The 17,632-nt window shown below is 37.8% G+C and overlaps 1 protein-coding gene, 2 long non-coding RNA genes and 1 other non-coding gene across 4 annotated transcripts; all 4 read left to right on the forward strand.

Annotated features, from left to right (window-relative positions):
- Positions 1-299: 299 nt before the first annotated feature.
- On the forward strand, positions 300-1,810 carry LOC145909157 (uncharacterized). The gene is made up of 3 exons (XR_014403110.1): positions 300-439; positions 856-951; positions 1,561-1,810. It is a non-coding gene; the product is annotated as an uncharacterized LOC145909157 (long non-coding RNA).
- Positions 1,811-4,281: 2,471 nt separating this feature from the next.
- Positions 4,282-4,355, forward strand: Trnat-ggu (transfer RNA threonine (anticodon GGU)). The gene has a single exon. It is a non-coding gene; the product is annotated as a tRNA-Thr (tRNA).
- A 2,186-nt stretch (positions 4,356-6,541) lies between these two features.
- Positions 6,542-9,649, forward strand: LOC145909051 (uncharacterized). The gene is made up of 3 exons (XM_082996373.1): positions 6,542-6,662; positions 8,615-8,710; positions 9,256-9,649. Exons 1-3 carry the CDS (start codon positions 6,575-6,577, stop codon positions 9,336-9,338), a joined length of 267 nt encoding a protein of 88 aa, XP_082852499.1. The 5' UTR covers positions 6,542-6,574; the 3' UTR covers positions 9,339-9,649.
- A 5,915-nt stretch (positions 9,650-15,564) lies between these two features.
- LOC145909158 (uncharacterized) lies at positions 15,565-17,361 on the forward strand. The gene is made up of 3 exons (XR_014403111.1): positions 15,565-15,684; positions 16,425-16,520; positions 17,071-17,361. It is a non-coding gene; the product is annotated as an uncharacterized LOC145909158 (long non-coding RNA).
- Positions 17,362-17,632: the final 271 nt, after the last annotated feature.

The raw sequence follows: 17,632 nt of genomic DNA on the forward strand, positions 1-17,632 counted from the left end.
AAAACGCAGTGATATAGGATAGGGGTATGACCTTGGTTGGGTTTGACCGCAGATTTTGCTTGCTCGATCGACCAGAGCCCGATTTTTTGGGGTATACGATTACGCTGTTATGTAAGCTGTAACGTTTCTGTCACAGCATTTGAACGTGCAAAGTGTTTATTGTTCACTGCTTGAGAGTTGAAAGTCTAGCAAAGAGTATTTTCCGTAAAAATGTTGAAATTAAGATGCCATTGGGGGATGCTTGCATTTAGACTCGTTTCGCTCAGTGCTCAATACACATTATTTTTTCTCACAGGTTTCTTGCAAGCAGTAAAGTAAACTTAAGTGTTATCAGCGATGAAGTTGTCTAGCATTAGATTACCTTACGTGATCGCCATTGCAATCATTGTAGCTAGCATGGCGCATGAGGGAAACGGCTACCACAAAAGAAAAGATATAGGTAAATATGTTCAAAGTGTGTCAAGAAATCTTTATCGAAAAGCCTATCGGTTGATAATCGTCTGTTATTCTTATCGTTACGCCAAGAAGTTACAGTCCAATCTCTTGGAAATTTTAATCTAATAATTTGTATTATGGCCGTTCTGGCTTACGAGAATCGTCAACTTCTTTACCAGGTAAACTTTCTTTAAACGCAGTTCTATACATTGCAATAGCTTTATAGATAATCTCTACAAAAAATTTTCGTTGGTGATAAATAAAGTGTAAAAAATCGTACCCAGGCGATAAATGTTGTAACAGCAAACACTTTCCGACAATTAACTTTTACACATAAACAATCGGTAAAATAACTCCCACGAAATCATGTTACATAATGATTCCTTGAGTTTGGAGTTTGTCTATCTGTATTTACCTCAGGGAGAGATCACTACAGACGTTTCTTCTACCAATGTCTGAGTTCATACTGCAGCAGAGATTGGCTTTCACGAGGCTGGGGCTGTCACTTATCAAGACGTGAGTTATGCTAAGCATCGGTTTGTGATTTTCTATTGTTAATAAGCAACCAATGTTGTCGAACCATTGCCAGAAATAGTGAAAAATTTAATAGGTTGCCATGTGAAAATCACTCCATAACAACATGTTGTCACGTTTCTGTGTTTTATTGCAAACGATATTGTGCGCTGCATACAGATGGTATTTCGACCTTTATTGTTTCAACAGTGCACCTTTATGTTATTATATAAGACGAACTGCCAGGCAAAGAAATTTGTTTTGTTTTGGGTACCAGACCATAGTTTGGTGCAACCACCCGGAGAGTAAGGTGTAAACACAATGGCCCACCCAAAACTGAACGATTAGTGCCGTCAGGTCCCTGTGTTACAATAGATCATATAAATAAGCATGAAATGATTGTAATAATATTCTGCTTTTATGTTTAAAACTGTTTTACTGAAGAAAAAAACATCGTATGTCATACAAACGATACCATACTCCCCAAATTTAAAATTACCAATATTTTGTGCACATACAGAACAGCATTATCGGGTGTACTTAATTGACAGACAAAGATGCACTGGCCCAAGGCTGTAACAAATTGACCGATCGACTTTGTATTGCTTTCAGATCAAATCCCGTGCATTCGTTGCCAACTGCACGTTTGTCGACACGTATCGTCTTGTTTTGCCGTGTTTGGTGGAATGGGATGCTGAGAAACAGATTTCTGTGCATCGCAAGTCGATCTTTTGTACATAAGAACGTATTGTGTGAGTGTGGATTTTCCAGTTCATGGCGGCATTGTGCGTACCCCAAAGCGTTGCCTCTTTTTACCTTTTTACATCACATTACGCTTTTTCTGTGTTTGAGAAAGCCGTCGCCGGCTGCTAATAAAAGTCGTAATTTTTGCTTCGTTGGTTTTGATCACTTAAACATGGGATGATCATACGCAATATTTGGTACCAATTTTAAAAAAGCTCTCCTGCAAAACTCAATATTTCATTCTTTCCGTATCTGTCAATGTTTCCAAGATTGTTCAACTGTTCTTAAAATTAATGTTTTCTTTGGGAAAACGCTTGTAGTGGCCCAAAATCTGATTGGAAATAACGGACGAACACCGGCTAAACATTGAAGTACAAAGCAGAAAAGCGTATTTTAGGTCGCTTACGGGTTACAGTTAAGTAGAATGGTCCAAATAATCATCTTCATTGGAAAGGAAAAAGATTTTATAAATTTACAAACTTGAAGGGAAATTGCAAACCCGTTGCTTTTCCAAAAGCTGCAACATTTCCAATGCGATCGGTTCGCAACTATTTGTTCAACCAGAAAACCAGACAAAAACTGCATTCGAGGCACAACTCATATTTCAAGTGTATCGTCTTTCGGTGGCATTTTAAACGTGGTTGTATGTTGTGGAACCTAGAAACACAACTGGCCACAAAAACACCGTTGTCACTAAACAACTTGCTCTGTTTGTGATGTTGAAGGCGTAACAACAAGTTGGAGGCCAATTTTATGAAGCTCCAACAGGTTGTTTTTGACTGTGAAACCTGCTATTTGATAATACTTGTTATTATTACTTGGTTTATACTTATTTACACCTGATGAAGCGAGGGAAACTCGCGAAAGTTAGTGTAATTTTTGCAATACAAAAGTCAGTCTTTTACAAAAGAGTGCCTAATCAAGTGAATTTAGTTCGTATGCATATGAAGACTGATACAGTACGTTTAAAAATTTGGTTTATACTGGCTTAGCACCCAAGGCATTGCAGCCAAGCCGGTCTTCCAATTTTTTACATCTAAGCTATACAGGAGCTCAGCAAGTGGACATGGTATGTTGTCATTTGGCTGCGTGAAACACTTCTGCGTTAATTTCATTATGATATACAATTGTTTATTTGAATAAAACTTGGAGAGTCTCATCAGTGCAGCTGTTGACAGTGGCACTGTGTTAGCTTTTACACTAGCGGGCACACTAGTCTCCACTTTGTGGTACCTTTCGGTCAACGTCGATCCGTTGGGTACCCTATACTGAGTACCAAACAACAGAGACGAACCACTGTGGAGCGCACTATGGCCAAACGGATCTGCTTGGTAACCCATAGTGCTAAGGCAAAATCACCAATGCAAATATATGTTGCCTTAGCACTATGGGTTACCAAGCATGATCCGTTTGGCCACAGTGATCCGTTTGGCCACATCCGTTTTGGCATACTTTGTATATATTTTGCGTGTAAACAAACCAACTGCCTTCACAGATTTTTTGCGCTTTGTTACGTAGATCTTTTATTTTGGGGTTTCGCAAGGTGTGTAAAATTTTTTAACTTTCTCCAGGCGAGTTGTATTAAAGATTAATCAAAAAACTAATTCCTTTGTTTATATTTTTCAAAAAAAAAATAGATTCAAAATGAAAGCAGGCAAAATTCATTACAACATTACCAGCGTGGAATGTTAGAAACCAATGCAATTTCCGAAGTGCTCGCAGCATTTTGCAACCCCCAAAAGACACATGCCGAGATTGCGGTCGATTATATATCTTCCATATTGAGTTACTTGCCGCTGCTTCAACGTCACCAAGTACGGCATGTCTCAATACCCCGCACTCGCCATCAAGATCTTTTCAGTGACAACATCTATATTGTAGCCTGTAGTTTGAGGTTCCTAAACCGTTATTAGGAGTATATTTGTTCACACGAACAACCAAGTCGTAACCTCAAAATCCGAAGATTATCGAACCTTTGAAAAAAAGACTTTGCGTTATGGTTCAACTGCGGAACCAAGGTGCCTCTCAAATCACGACATTGTACTAAGATGCTGGAAAAAACCACAGAGTGCCTCATCGTAGGTCATTGGCGAAATCACTGGCGCGTCAACAGGTTACATAACAGTTCACACGCCTGAGTGCGTTCTTACAGTTTTCCCAATGGAAGGGTTTTCATTTTTAAAATGCTTGATTTATTTATGTCTCAGGAGGTTATACGGTTGCAACCGATACTATATCGCGTTCAGATGTCAGATAGAATGTTTAGTGCTTCAGTTTCAACAGCCATTCGAAGTTAAAAAGTCTGTGAGACGTGGAAAGGTTTTAATTTCGATTGAAATCATAACTTGAATATGTTGCTCCCGCATTTGTTGCTTCGCTGTTCAAGAAGACTTTGTGAAGGTTCGTGTATTTGTATGTCATGTTGTTTAGTACTCAGAAGTAATGCCATGCTTACGCATAGCAAGGCATTACTTTTGCGTTGTCTGATTACGGTGGTGGAGATCCTCTACGCATGTGAAGGTCGCCTGACAAGTTGTGCGCTTGCGCACCAGTGTACCTTGGCCACAATATACCCCGTTAAGCCACTGAGCTCCTGTAGCTCAGTTGGTAGAGCGTTGGGCCTGGTTAGCCCAGGGTCGTGAGTTCAAACCTCACCGGGAGCTTGATTTTTCAGATCTCGCTCCGACTTGTAGGGAAAAGTGGCTGATCCAGCTTGGCTGCAATGCCTTGGCTGCGAAGCCTGTGAACCTTATTGTTTAGTACTCAGTACAGGGTACCCAACGGATCTCCAATATTATGGCTTTTTTGCACATATATTGAATAAAACTTTATATTCAAATAGTTGGTAAGATGAACCGTTTATCTAAATTCTCATAACTTGGAAATCACACATGTTACGGAGTAAATAACTGCAACAACTACACAGAATTTAACAACTGGCGAATCCCACGCTCGTAATATAAGGGAATTTTTCGGAATTAATATTTTCTGCACCCTATTTCATCATTAACGTTCGCTTTACATTTGTGTACCCTATATGCATTGGTGTGACGACAATAACAGTCACAATAACGGACAACTCTCTTTAAGTTAAGTTACTTTCGCCAGTGGCTGTAACCCTGTCGATCAAGTAGTGTTTGATGATACATGCAAGACCCCAATTAAAAAATTTTTTTTATCTATTGGTTTCCGAAAACACGAAAATATTTTGCGTGTAAACAAACCAACTGCATTCACAGAGTTTTTTTGCGCTTCGTGAATCTTGAGGCAGATCTTTTATTTTTGGGTTTCGCAAGGTGTGTAAAATTTCTTAACATCTGCAGGCGAGTTGTCTTAAAGATGAATAAAAAAACTAATTCCTTTGTTTATACGTATAGATTCAAAATGAAAGCTGGCAAAATTCCTTACATCATTACCAGCGTGGAATGTTAGAAACCAATGCAATTTCCGAAGTGCTCGCAGCATTTTGTAACCCCCAAAAGACATATGCCGAGATTGCAGTCGAATATATCTTCCATATTGAGTTACTTGCCGCTGCTTCAACGTCACCAAGTACGACATGTCTCAATACCACGCACTCTCCATCAAGATGTTTTCAGTGACAACCTCTATATTGTAACCTGTATTTTGAGGTTCCAAAACCGTTATTAGGTGTATATTTGTTCACACGAACAACCAAGTCGTAACCTCAAAATTCGAAGATTATCGAACCTTTGAAAAAAAGACTTTGCGTTATGGTTCAACTGCGGAACCAAGGTGCCTCTCAAATCACGACATTGTACAGAGATGCTGGAAAAAACCACAGAGTGCCTCATCGTAGGTCATTGGCGAAATCACTGGCGCGTAAACATGTTACATAACAGTTCACACGCCTGAGTGCGTTCTTACAGTTTTCCCAATAGAAGGTTTTCATGTTTTAAATGCTTGATTTATTTATGTCTCAGGAGGTTATACGGTTGCAACCGATACTATATCGCGTTCAGATGTCAGATGTTTAGTGCTTTAGTTTCAACAGCCATTCGAAGTTAAAAAGTCTGTGAGACGTGGAAAGGTTTTGATTTTAATTGAAATCATAACTTAATTACGTTGCTCCCGCATTTGTTGATTCGCTGGTCAAGAAGAGTTTGTGAAGGTTCGTGTAATTGTATGTCATGTTATTGTTTTGTTTCAACATAAACTGTAGTTTTAGTCCAAATAACATGTCGATTGTCTGTTAAATAAAACAGAAACGTTAAAATAATCCTATGGTCAGATCATAGGGGAAAGCGATATTCATTTTTTAAATCACATTTGTGCCACTCTGCCTGCAAAGCTCCGGTATTTTTAGTTCGTTAATTTTTGTCTGTCCTCGGCGCACAAAATGTGCAACGCTTTTTTGTCAAATGTGTGCGCATGCAGCCCGCATATATATGTTGCGGCTAATACTTGTAGTTCGTCTTCCGAGCGCAAAGTGGCGGGGTGTCAGCCACATTCAGAAATGTGGTTATAACCCACCTAGATTTCTCGCAGGTCAGACAACTTTACAAATGATAATACAGTCTAAATTTTCATTAAATTTTTTGATTGTAATCTTAAATAGTCCTAAAGTTACGTCATTAATTTATGATTAACAAACTTTTGAAATAACTAATGTTAATCTTTGGTATTAACGCTAGCGCAAGAACAACGCGACGGGGCTCAAAACGAAGGATGCCGAACAGGATTTACCCCTAGAAAGCATTGAGTTGTGCTCTAACATTATTTTAAATAAACCATCACTGCCAAGTAAACGTATCAATAAATCTTGGACGTTTTTGCCAGGATCACTCATCCAAATAGAAAGTTCACAAAAAAATTTCTTTTATTTTACAGGTTTATAAACAGAAATATAAAACTGTTATAAATGATCATGGACCGTGTCGTGTTGATAACAGTTGCTGTGATGTTGATCTTGTTGTTTGCGGAGGTTGGTGAGACACGGAAAACTACAGGTATGAACTTACAATATATTTTGTAATCATTGCAGCTTCGTTTATGTTTAAACACTGAAAAGCTGAAGCATGTTTCAACATAGATCGAAGTCCAACAATATTTAGCCCTGAAACAAACTTGGAAATGTATAATCCCCAGGAGATTTAATCTCGTATGCGGTTAAAACGCCTAGGGTACCAAACTTTGGAATCTTGTGATGCTTCGAAGAATGTGAAACGCCATTTTTTTTTATTCATATTTTTTTTTTGTGAATTTCAACACATCCCTTACATTAAAACCCCGAAATTTTGAGTGTCTGACGAACCTTTTATTTCGTGTCGGCCTCAGAAAAAAGGTCACAAAGATTATGTCATAGGAGTGGGTGTGGGTACGACCTTTTACTAAAAGAAAGGAAAAATTCAGCATTGATCTAAGTTCGACAATATTAAGCCTTGAAACAAACTTAGAAATGTATATTCCCCAGGAGATTAAATCTCGAATGCGGTTAAAACGCCCAGGGCACTAGACCTGTGAAATCTTGTGATGCTTCTAAGAATATCAAAGGTCATTTTTCCTTTTTCACACTTGAAATATATTTGCTACGCAGAGATTAGAATTGTAATTAAATGTTTCGGGCATCAAATGGTGGTTATTATGGAAAAGCTTTTTTTTCCAGTCACAACAGCAGGTATTTGTCATTGTATATTCTCCACATTTTTAAAAATTTGTGAGTATGAAAACGACTGGTGTTAGCATTATAGGTGCGTATAGTTTTATATAATTCAACACATGGCTCACATTTCCTAACACCAGTAATATTTTTTTGAAACCCCACAATTTTGGTTGACCGACGGATCTTCCGTTTCGTGTCGGCATCCGAAAAAGGTCAACGGTATACGATTTTTTTCAATAACCACTGAAAAATTCCTTGTTTTATTTGAATAAGACAATTTCTTCAGTTTGTCGTGTCTGTCTCTGATCTATGACTATATGCTTGCTTGTGCACTGCTTTTATAAGAGACTGACTGTTAAACAACTTTATTCGCACGAGCTTTCGCGAGATTGATCTCGCTTCTTCAGGTGCAGCAAATAACGTGTCAAAATGCAGTAACAGCGCTAAAAACAAGGAAGAAAAAAAGGAAAAACGCACGAAGAGGTGATAATTGTTGGTCACTGAGTGCCCGTGGCATCTTGGTGCGTATAATGACTCATAAAGCCCCAGTCTCTATTGAGACCGTGGTTGATAGAGTCAAATTTTTGGATGTGCCGTTGTTCAGCCGTCTCTCTCGCCAGTCTCGTTCTTCTTATAACCTTCTGTAGCACCATGACCCTCAAGTCTTCAACACTATGGTCAGGCTCGTTGAAATGAGCTCCTACCGGTTTCTCGTAGTTGTTGTGCCGAATATCATTTTTGTGACCGTTCATTCTTTGTCTCAGTGTTTGTCCGGTTTGTCCGATATACAAAGCTCGTGGACAGCGCGCACACGTCAAGGCGTAAATTACGTTGGTATCAATCTCGCGAAAGCTCGTGCGAATAAAGTTGTTTAACAGTCAGTCTCTTATAAAAGCAGTGCACAAGCAAGCATATAGTCATTGAATAAGACAGAAACGGACGAGTACATTTAATCGATCGAGGTATATATATTTCTGTTCCAAATGAAAGGGTGTAAACGAAGCTGGGTGCCGGCGACACTCTTTGTTTTCAAAAACTGAAAATAGGTTTTGAATACCATGTATCATGATGAATACTAAACTTTTCGTTAGAATTAGAATTTAGAATTTGACACATTTTTTGGCCTATTTGAAAATAAAACGTTAATGCAAATCGGTGATTTGCTGTTATTTGACCTTTCTTCTTGTTACAGTCATAACAGCAGGTGTTAACTTTAAAATGAACGTCCAACTTTAAAATAAACGCAATAGACTGAGATAGTTAAAGCAACAACAACACTGATGTTGCGTGTCGTTGCAGGCCACAAATACTACTGGAGATTCGCCATGAAGTGCCTGAAGTCATATTGCAGTCGAGATTGGTTTTCCAGAGGTCTGAGCTGTTATCACGCCTCGCGTAAGTGTTTTTGAGCTGTTATGACCATATTATTTTGCAAAATACTTTCGTCGTTCGATAAATGGAGTTAAAGCAAAAACATTTAATTTTTTGGGGCCTAAGTAACAGGATTGCGAATTGTGTGGCAAGTCGCCACTTTTTGCGTTTAAATAATTTTTGGCAAATGTGATGGAAGATAATAGTTTTAATTGTGGTTATTGGACAAACGGGCTTTCTGGTGGACTTCTTCATTCAAAAAAACAGTAGTGCAAACATACCTTAAGTGGTGTTTCAATGCCCTTTGATTATTAACCTGATGGGTTTCTGGTCATTTAATTATGTGTAAACATGGCCACCTAACCCATCACCTCCCAGTGCGACAGGATGTGATCCTTTTCGATAAACGGTAATTCTCCGTAACAAAATCGCCTTCACATTATGATTTTATCGGTACCCATATGCTATTTTGATATTTCGTGTTTTGCGTTTATTCGCGTAGCAGGTTTTATGCGCAAAATACAAATGATTGAATTTAATTTTAAATTTGATTTTGTTCTGTTTTGCAGACCATATTCCCTGCCTTCGCTGTCAGATTCATGTTTGTCGAAGCTTCGGTGGATGTATATCGGTATTCGGAGCTAGCTGCTGAACTGAGTGCGTTTTATCGTTTAATTTTGTTTATAACTGTAAGGTGTAGACATTTGTTCATACCGTTTCGATCTAACAAGTCTCACTAGTGCAGCCTGTGACTGATGACGGTGTTGTCGGCTGATTAGCCAGAGACTATTTCACTTTGTGATAACTTTCCAGACGACATTTTCACAGTGTGCACAAATGCCTGTAGCTAACTGATCATTATTGGCTCACTGGTTTGTTCATATTTGCTTTTCGTATTTCACGCTTTTTAATGAAATAAATTCGACAAAAGATGTAAAAATTGGCTTCCAATAAAACGACAAAGACTTCTATTGTCACAATGCATTTGTAGATCGTTCTGTTAAATAAAGAAAGGTTCTGTTAAATTTATTTTCCTGTAAGTATTTCCATTGAACCGTGATTTGTGAAAGTTTTCTGACGTCTTTCACAGCTGCTTAACAAAACTGTAAAAGTGGCAGGCCATCATCATCGGCTGACTTGGTCTCATGAATTACGTAGCAAAAATTTTTTACGACTCTTTTAGTGGTTTATCGACCTTTGTGGCTCCTTCGGCACCGCAAGGTGAAGAATGATATCTGTGGTTTTGAATAACAAGTTTTACTGACAGAGCTACAAGGTAGTACGTCATGCTTGGATATGGCTGGAGGGAGCTTTGATTCAAAAACAAAAGTTTTGTTGCTTCGTTAAACAAAACTAACTTGTGAACACGAAAGTTTCTCATTTCAATAAATTCCGTAACGATTTGTGGAAGAATCTGCCATGGCGATAAAGGAAACTTTTGGGTTTTACATTTTATTATTTCACGTCAGTGACATGATATCCTGAAAAGTACATGTACACGTTGGAAAAACGATTTATAACTTCTGGGTTATCCAAAGACATGTTTGAATGTAATTGTCCTTTTTGGGATGATTTATATCACGCCCAAAGGCAATTTATGCCTCTAAAAATACTTTGCAGTATACATGCTGTATAATGTGTTATTTCAGAAAGATACGTATCTCTGTGGTGGTTAAAAATGTGTGTGGCCCCCGAGTTTGATGTTAGAATCCCAAAAATAACCTTGCTCAAACTTTTTGCCCTTGGGAGAGACGAAAACGTTCATTTTTGTGGGGATGTACGGTCGAATATTTTGCTGTGTAATTGTCGACATTTGGGTTACAAGATATGTGAGGAAGCTATAAACGATATAAGTGCACAATACTACATTGTACTCTGACCGTTGGGTAAATGCGATAGGTGTGAAAGAGAAAAAAATTAACAATATCCATTTATCTTTTTCTGTGGTTATATGATTCTTTCGCTATTAAATCTTACCATTTAGGTATAACACGAAACAAAAGACGTATGGTTGTCTTTACGAGTTGATACCTACTTTTTGCGCTTAAAATAGTGTGTTTAGAAATGTTGTGGAAATGACCTGATGGCTTTGCCAAATTGAAACTACTTCTGCAACTAGTTTTTTAATCGGCTGACGTCATACCGTAACAAATAATTTGGTCTTTATAATCAAGACAACTAGTGTGCGTAAAAGTACAGACCGCAGTTCTGTGTTTTTCTTAGTTCAACAACAACAATGGAGGGTTTCATGAACTGCAGGGATAACAAACTAACATTTATTTCATATATTACCTTGTGATTTCTGATTTCTAGTGACGCAGAAGATAAATACGTACTCGAAATACGTCAGAAATTTTGTGGCAGTAATTTAAATTGAAATTATTTGTGAACTTGTTGCAGCATCAGTCCATCGAAATAAGGCGTTGTTTGGAAAACTATTGGTGCCGTCATGCCACCGTGTCACACTAGATCATATAAATAAGCATGAAGTTGATTTAATAATATTCTGCGTAACTTAAATTTTATGTTTAAAACTGTTTCACTGAAGAAAAAACATCGTATGCCATACAAACGATACCATACTCCCCAAATTCAAAATTACTGATATTTTATGCACATACACAACAGCATTATTGACAGCCAAAGATGCACTGGCCCAAGGCTGTAACAAATTGACCGATCGTCTTTGTATTGCTTTCAGATCAAATCCCGTGCATTCCGTTGCCAACTGCACGTTTTGTCGACACGTTTCGTCCTGTTTTGCCGTGTTTGGTGAAATGGAATGCTGATAACCGTTTCTGTGCATCGCAAATCTTTTGGCTGCTAATAAACGTAGTTTTTGTAGCGTCGGTTTTGATCGCTTAAATATGGGATCATCACAGGCAATATTTGGTACCAATTTAAAAAAAAAGGCGTTTGCTGAACTTGATATTTTATTCTTTCCATATCTGTCATTGTTTCCGAAATTGTTCGACGGTCATTAAAGTTGTCATGTTTTCTTTGCGAAGACGCATGCTGTGGCTAAAATCCAATTGAAAAAAACGGACGTACGACGGCTAAAAAGCACTTCAGCACTTAAGTGGAAAAGCGTGTTTTATGTCGCTTACGCGTTACAGTTAAGCGGAATGGTCCAAAAATTATCTTTTTTAACAAAGAAAAGCTTTATTAAATTTATAAAACTTGAATTGGGAGGGAAATTACAAATCCGTCACTTTTCTGAAAACATTGCAACGTTTCCAATAGAGACTTGTTCGCAACAGTTTGTTCAACGAGATACAAAAAAACTGCATTCGAGGCACAACTTAAATTTCAAGTATATCGTCTTTCACTGGCATTTAAAACGTGTTTGCATGTTGTGGAACCTAAAAACACAGCTGGCCACAAAAACGCCGTTGTCACCAAACAACTTGCTGTGTTAATGATGTTGAAGGCGTAACAACAAGTTGGAGGACAATTTTACGAACCCCCAACGCGTTGTATGTGCCTGTGGAACCTGCCATTTGATAATACTTGTTATTATTACTAGATTTATACTGGCTTAGCACCCAAGGCATTGCAGCCACGCTAGATCTGCCACTTTTTTACAACTGAGGTACAGGAGCTCAGAGAGTGGACATGGTATATTGTCGAATGGCCACGTGAAACACTTCCTGCACCCTATTTTATATCCTGTCAGTTCACCATACATTTGTGAACCCTGTGCATTGGTGTGACGTCAATAACAGTCACAGAAAAAATACTAGGGAGCTTTCTTTTTGCTTACTATGTACACACACATTCGCCAGTGGCTGTAACCTCGTCGAACGAGTAGTGTTTTGGTGATACATGCACGGCCCCACTTAAAACGTTTTTCTTATCCATTGGTTCCGAAAAAAACCTTCGAATATTGTCTAAACAAACCAATTGCCTTCACAGAATTTTTAACATTTTTTTGCGCTTCGTGAGACTATGTCCTTTGGTTTCGGGGTTTCGCAAGTTTTGCAATATCTGTGGCGTTTCGTAATTTGTTTGTTGGATAACGTATTGGATTTAAAATGGCATGACAGCGTATGCAAAACATGGACCAATTTTTTAACCTTCATGTTTATTTTTTACCTTTTCCAAACACTCCTAAATTTGCGAATTCGTATATTTCCCTCGAAATCTAAATTTCGTGTTTTTGTCATTGTCATTGAAATTTAATTTCGGATGCGGTCGAATGTTGAAATACTTAAAGTTACATGGTCAAAACGAAAAAAGCAAACCAATCTCTGAATTTTATTCAACGGCATTTTCAAACGGACGCAAGGAAACTGTAATGTGCGGAAGTAAAACAAAATGTGCGACGATTCCTGTCACAAAATATATGCAATACAACCGATCTGAATATTGAAATAACAGATGCCAAGCGTTTAATGTTTCCAGTCATAAAAATATATCCCACTGGTGCGTAATTTATTCTCAGTACTTAGCGGTCTTTATTTTACCTCCATCCACGTCCCACGATACTGGATGTTACATAACTTATTCCACAAAACCAAACTTTTGCCGTCGGGCTCCACGATGTTCTTATAAAACTCAAGTTTCTGGTGCTCGTTGGCATCATTAGGAATGTTTCGTTCCTGTGGCTGTGAAAGACTCTGTTTACCAAGAACTTCGCGGAAGTAAAGAGATAAAATGTTGTAGATGCGTATTAAAATCTTCAGTAGAGTATATAGGATGGTCTATTCAATTATTGGTGTTGTTTAAAATACCAAAGCACTCTATTTCGTGAAATAAACAAACCAACTCATGGAGACTTGGGGGCATTAAATTATGCGCCTAGACCATTTATTGTTCACGTTTGAGAAGTAACATCTCGATACAAGTTGATATGACATCCGAAACGTTGAGATAATTGAATAGTATGACCAGAAGAGCGTTTGTTGTATGTATCTGCCTGACAGCGCAAGCAACAGGGCTTTATTCAAAAAAAAATACATCGTTGAATCAATAATTTGAAGAAATTCAGAAAACTGGCTTGGTTTTGCTGTCCATCGTTCCCCGTAACGCAGTGCAGTTGCATTCAGCAAGTAAGAATTGGATACTTGCATCAGGTCGGAGTTCGGCATGTTAGCACAGTTAGAAAGCAATTGAAAGTGTCAATCAGACTTTTGGCTGAGTTTGCAAAATAACTAAAGGCTAATTCGAAAAAATGCTGACTGTTGGTAGATATATGTTGGCCAGAAGCCAGAAGTGCACTTGCATACATTCTGTTCGTTGCAACTGTTACGTAACATTCTGGTAACGTAATTATGTATTTCTTTCCTGCAGCCGTTGAAGTTTGGCGACCCACAACTGGTTCAAATCATATTATGTCTAAGTCAATGCTTCCATCTTTGGCGTATTGACATTTGGTTGGTGTTGTTACACAAAACGAATTAAACGCATAAATGTTTGCGGAATAGCTAAGTGCCGTGCAGTAAGCGCTATTATACATTTTTGAAGGAAACAAAGGCCGTTTTGGCTTGGGTTTTTACTTTAATCATAGAAAAAACATAATTGCTGTCTTTGAACAAAGTTTGAAGGCACTCGTATAGTCATGGAAAAGGCTCGTCTAAATGTAAAATAGGTTTGCACATATTTTCATGGTTAGTTATTGCATGACGAAGTTCGTGACAAACGCCCGCTTTGCACGCGTTCAATGAAAACATTTGAAACTTGTAGCAGTTCCGAAACATACAAGTCTAATGTGCATACTGTAGTTGAAAAGCAAAACGCTGCTGTCAGAGGATTAATAAGATGTTGAAATGTGAAAATAAACGCATCATGTGTACATTTGTTCGCCATATACACATGAACGGCTACGGTGTCGAAAATTCGATTTTTCACCGTACCTTTGAAAAAAAGATTTTGAGTTATGATTTGACCGCGAAACCGAGATGCCTCTCGAATCACGCCATTATATACTGAGATGTGAAAAACCACAGCGTTGTGCCTCGACGTAGATCGTTCACCGATGCGTAAAGATGTTACATAACATTTCACACGCAAGAGTGCATTCTTACACTTTTCCCAATGGAAGGTCTACATGTTTTAAATGTTTGATTTATTTATGTCTCAGGAGGTTACGGTTGCAACCGATACTAAATCGCGTTCAGATGTCTGATAAAGTGTTGAGTGCTTTATTTCCAACACCCATTCGAAATTAAATTGTCTGTGAGACCTGGACAGGTTTTAATCATAACTTCATTGCGTTGCTCCCGCACTTGTTGTTTCGCTAATAAGCCGTAGATGAAGAAGAGTTTGTGAAGGTTCGTGTAATTGTATGTCATGTAATTTTAACATAAACTGAAGTTTTAGTCTAAATAACATGTCAATTGTTTGTTACAAAACGGAAACGTTAAAAAAATACTAGCAAGATCATAGAAACTTTGTTTGTTTTTTTAAATCACATTTTTAAATCGTTATTTTTTGTCAGTCTTCGGCGCGCAAAAACGTACCACGCTTTTTTGTCAAATGTGTGCGCAGGCCGCTTATATGTTGCGGCTAATACTTGCAGATGTCTTTCGAGCGCAGTGGCGGGGTGTCAGACACATTCAGAAATGTGGTACTTATAACCCACCTAGATAACCCGCGGGTCAGACAACTTTACAAACGATAACACAGTCTATATTTTTATTTTATGTTTGGACTGTGATTTTAAATAGTCATAAAGTGACGTCATTAATTTATGATGATCAAACTTTTGAAATAACAAATGTTGATCTTTGGTATTAACGCTAGCGCAAGTACAACGGAGGATGCAGAACAGGATTTGCCCCTAGAAAGCATTGAGTTGTGCTAAGTAAACGTATCAATAAATCTTGGACGTCTTAACAAATAGAAAATACTGAAACAATCAATTTCTTCTATTTTACAGGTTTGTAAACAGAAATAAACATTGTTATAAATAATCATGGACCGCGTCTTGTTGATGACAATTGCTGTGATGTTGATCTTGTCGTTTGCGGAGGTTGGTGAGACACGGAAAACTACGGGTATGAACTTACAATATATTTTGTAAATCATTGCAGGTTTGTTTGTGTTTAAACATAGGTAAGCTGAAATATGTTTCTGCATAGATCGAAGTCCAACAATATTTAGCCCTAAAACATACTTGGAAATGTATAATCCCCAGGAGATTTAATCTCGGGAGCGGTTAAAACGCCTAGGGTAAAAAAATTTTGTAATCCTGTGATGCTTCGAAGAATATGAAACGCCATTTTTCTTTTTCACACTTGAAATGTATTCGCTATAGGAAGGTATAAGAAATGTCATTGTGTGTTCTTCATGTTTGAAAAAACATTTTAGATAAAAAAAAACGACTGGCGGTAACATAGCTTTATGAAATTAACACGTTGTAACATTTTTCAACATTTCTATGGTGTTTTTTCAAATAGGTATGACAAAATAACGGAAAAAGCTTGTGCTATTTGAATAAAACAGAAACGGACGAGTTCATTTAATCTTTAGTAATGTATATATTACTGTTATTTTAAATGAAAGAGCGTAAACGCAGTTGGTTGCCAGCGATACTCTTTCTGACATTTTGTGACTAATTTGAATATTTTGATAAAAAAATCGTCAATGCAAATCGGTGATATGCTGTTGTTTGAAGGCTACCTTGCTTTTGGTTACAAACAACAGGTGGTAACTTAAAAATAAACGTCCATCCTTATACTAAATAGGACACAAGTTAATAAAGAAACAACAACACTGATGTTGCGTGTCGTTACAGGCCACAAATACTACTGGAGATTCGCCATGAAGTGCCTGAAGTCATATTGCAGCAGAGATTGGTTTTCCAGAGGTCTGAACTGTTATCACGCCTCGCGTAAGTGTTTTTTAAAGGTTACAAAACCATAATCTTTCGCAAAAATACTTTCGTCGTTCGATAAGTGGAATCACAGTAAACAAATTTAAACTCGATTGCAAGAATAGCAGGATTGGGAATTGCTTGGCAAGTCGCGACACTTTGCGTTTAAATACAAAGATTTTTTTTTACAAAGTGTGGTGGAAGGTAATAGCTTGAATTGCGGTTATTGGACAAAAGAGCTTTCAGAAAGAAACAGTAATGCAAACTCATACCTCAATTGGTGTTTCAATGCCCTTGTATCGTTAACCGGGGTTTTCAGTCGTTTAATTCTATGTAAATATGGCCACCTAACGTCTTATGCAACCCATCACCTCCCAGTGCGACTGGCTGCGATCCTTATACGGTAAACAGCGATTCTCTGTAACAAAATCACCTTCACATTATAGTTTTATCGGTGCCCATATGTCATTTTATTTCTTGCGTTTTACATTCATTCGCTTGGTCGATTTTATGCGCAAAATACAAATGATTGAATTTAATTTTAAATTTGATTTTGTTCTGTTTGCAGACCAGATTCCCTGTCTTCGCTGTCAGATTCATGTTTGTCGAAACTTCGGTGGATGTATATCGGTTTTCGGAGCTAGCTGCTAAACTGAGTGTATTTTATCGCTTAATTTTGTTCATATTTGTGAGGTGTAGACATTTGTTCATATTGTTTCGATCTAACAAGTCTCACTAGTGCAGCTGGTGACTGATGACGGTATTGTCGTCTGATTAGCCAGAACACACTTTGTTGTGACTTTGTAGTTAACATCGCCACAGTTGGCACAAATGCCTGTAGCGAACTGATCATTATTGGCTCACTGGTTTGTTCATATTTGCTTTTCGTATTGAACGCTTTTCGATAAAACGCACTCGACAAAAGCTGTAAAAATTGGCTTTCAATAAAACAGCAAGGATTTTATTTGTCGCAATGCATTTGCAGTTCGTTCTATTAAATTAGGTAAGAAAGGTTTTGTTAAATATATTTCCATTGGAGCTTGATTTGTGCAAAATTTCTACAAAGCTGCTTAACAAAGCCGTAAAAGTGGCAGGCGACCATGACTCTTTTAGTGCTTGATCGACCTTTG

This window comes from Ascidia mentula, chromosome 7 (assembly GCF_947561715.1).
Source record: "Ascidia mentula chromosome 7, kaAscMent1.1, whole genome shotgun sequence".
In the NCBI taxonomy this organism is placed as follows: Eukaryota; Metazoa; Chordata; class Ascidiacea; order Phlebobranchia; family Ascidiidae; genus Ascidia; species Ascidia mentula.

What these genes read in the sequence shown, in the direction of transcription:
- LOC145909051 (XM_082996373.1), top strand. Translation starts at nt 6,575, where the DNA reads ATGATCATGGACCGTGTCGTGTTGATAACAGTTGCTGTGATGTTGATC. An exon ending in TGAGACACGGAAAACTACAG is followed by an intron (nt 6,663 to 8,614) that starts GTATGAACTTAC and finishes GTGTCGTTGCAG; the next exon opens with GCCACAAATACTACTGGAGA. An exon ending in GAGCTGTTATCACGCCTCGC is followed by an intron (nt 8,711 to 9,255) that starts GTAAGTGTTTTT and finishes TCTGTTTTGCAG; the next exon opens with ACCATATTCCCTGCCTTCGC.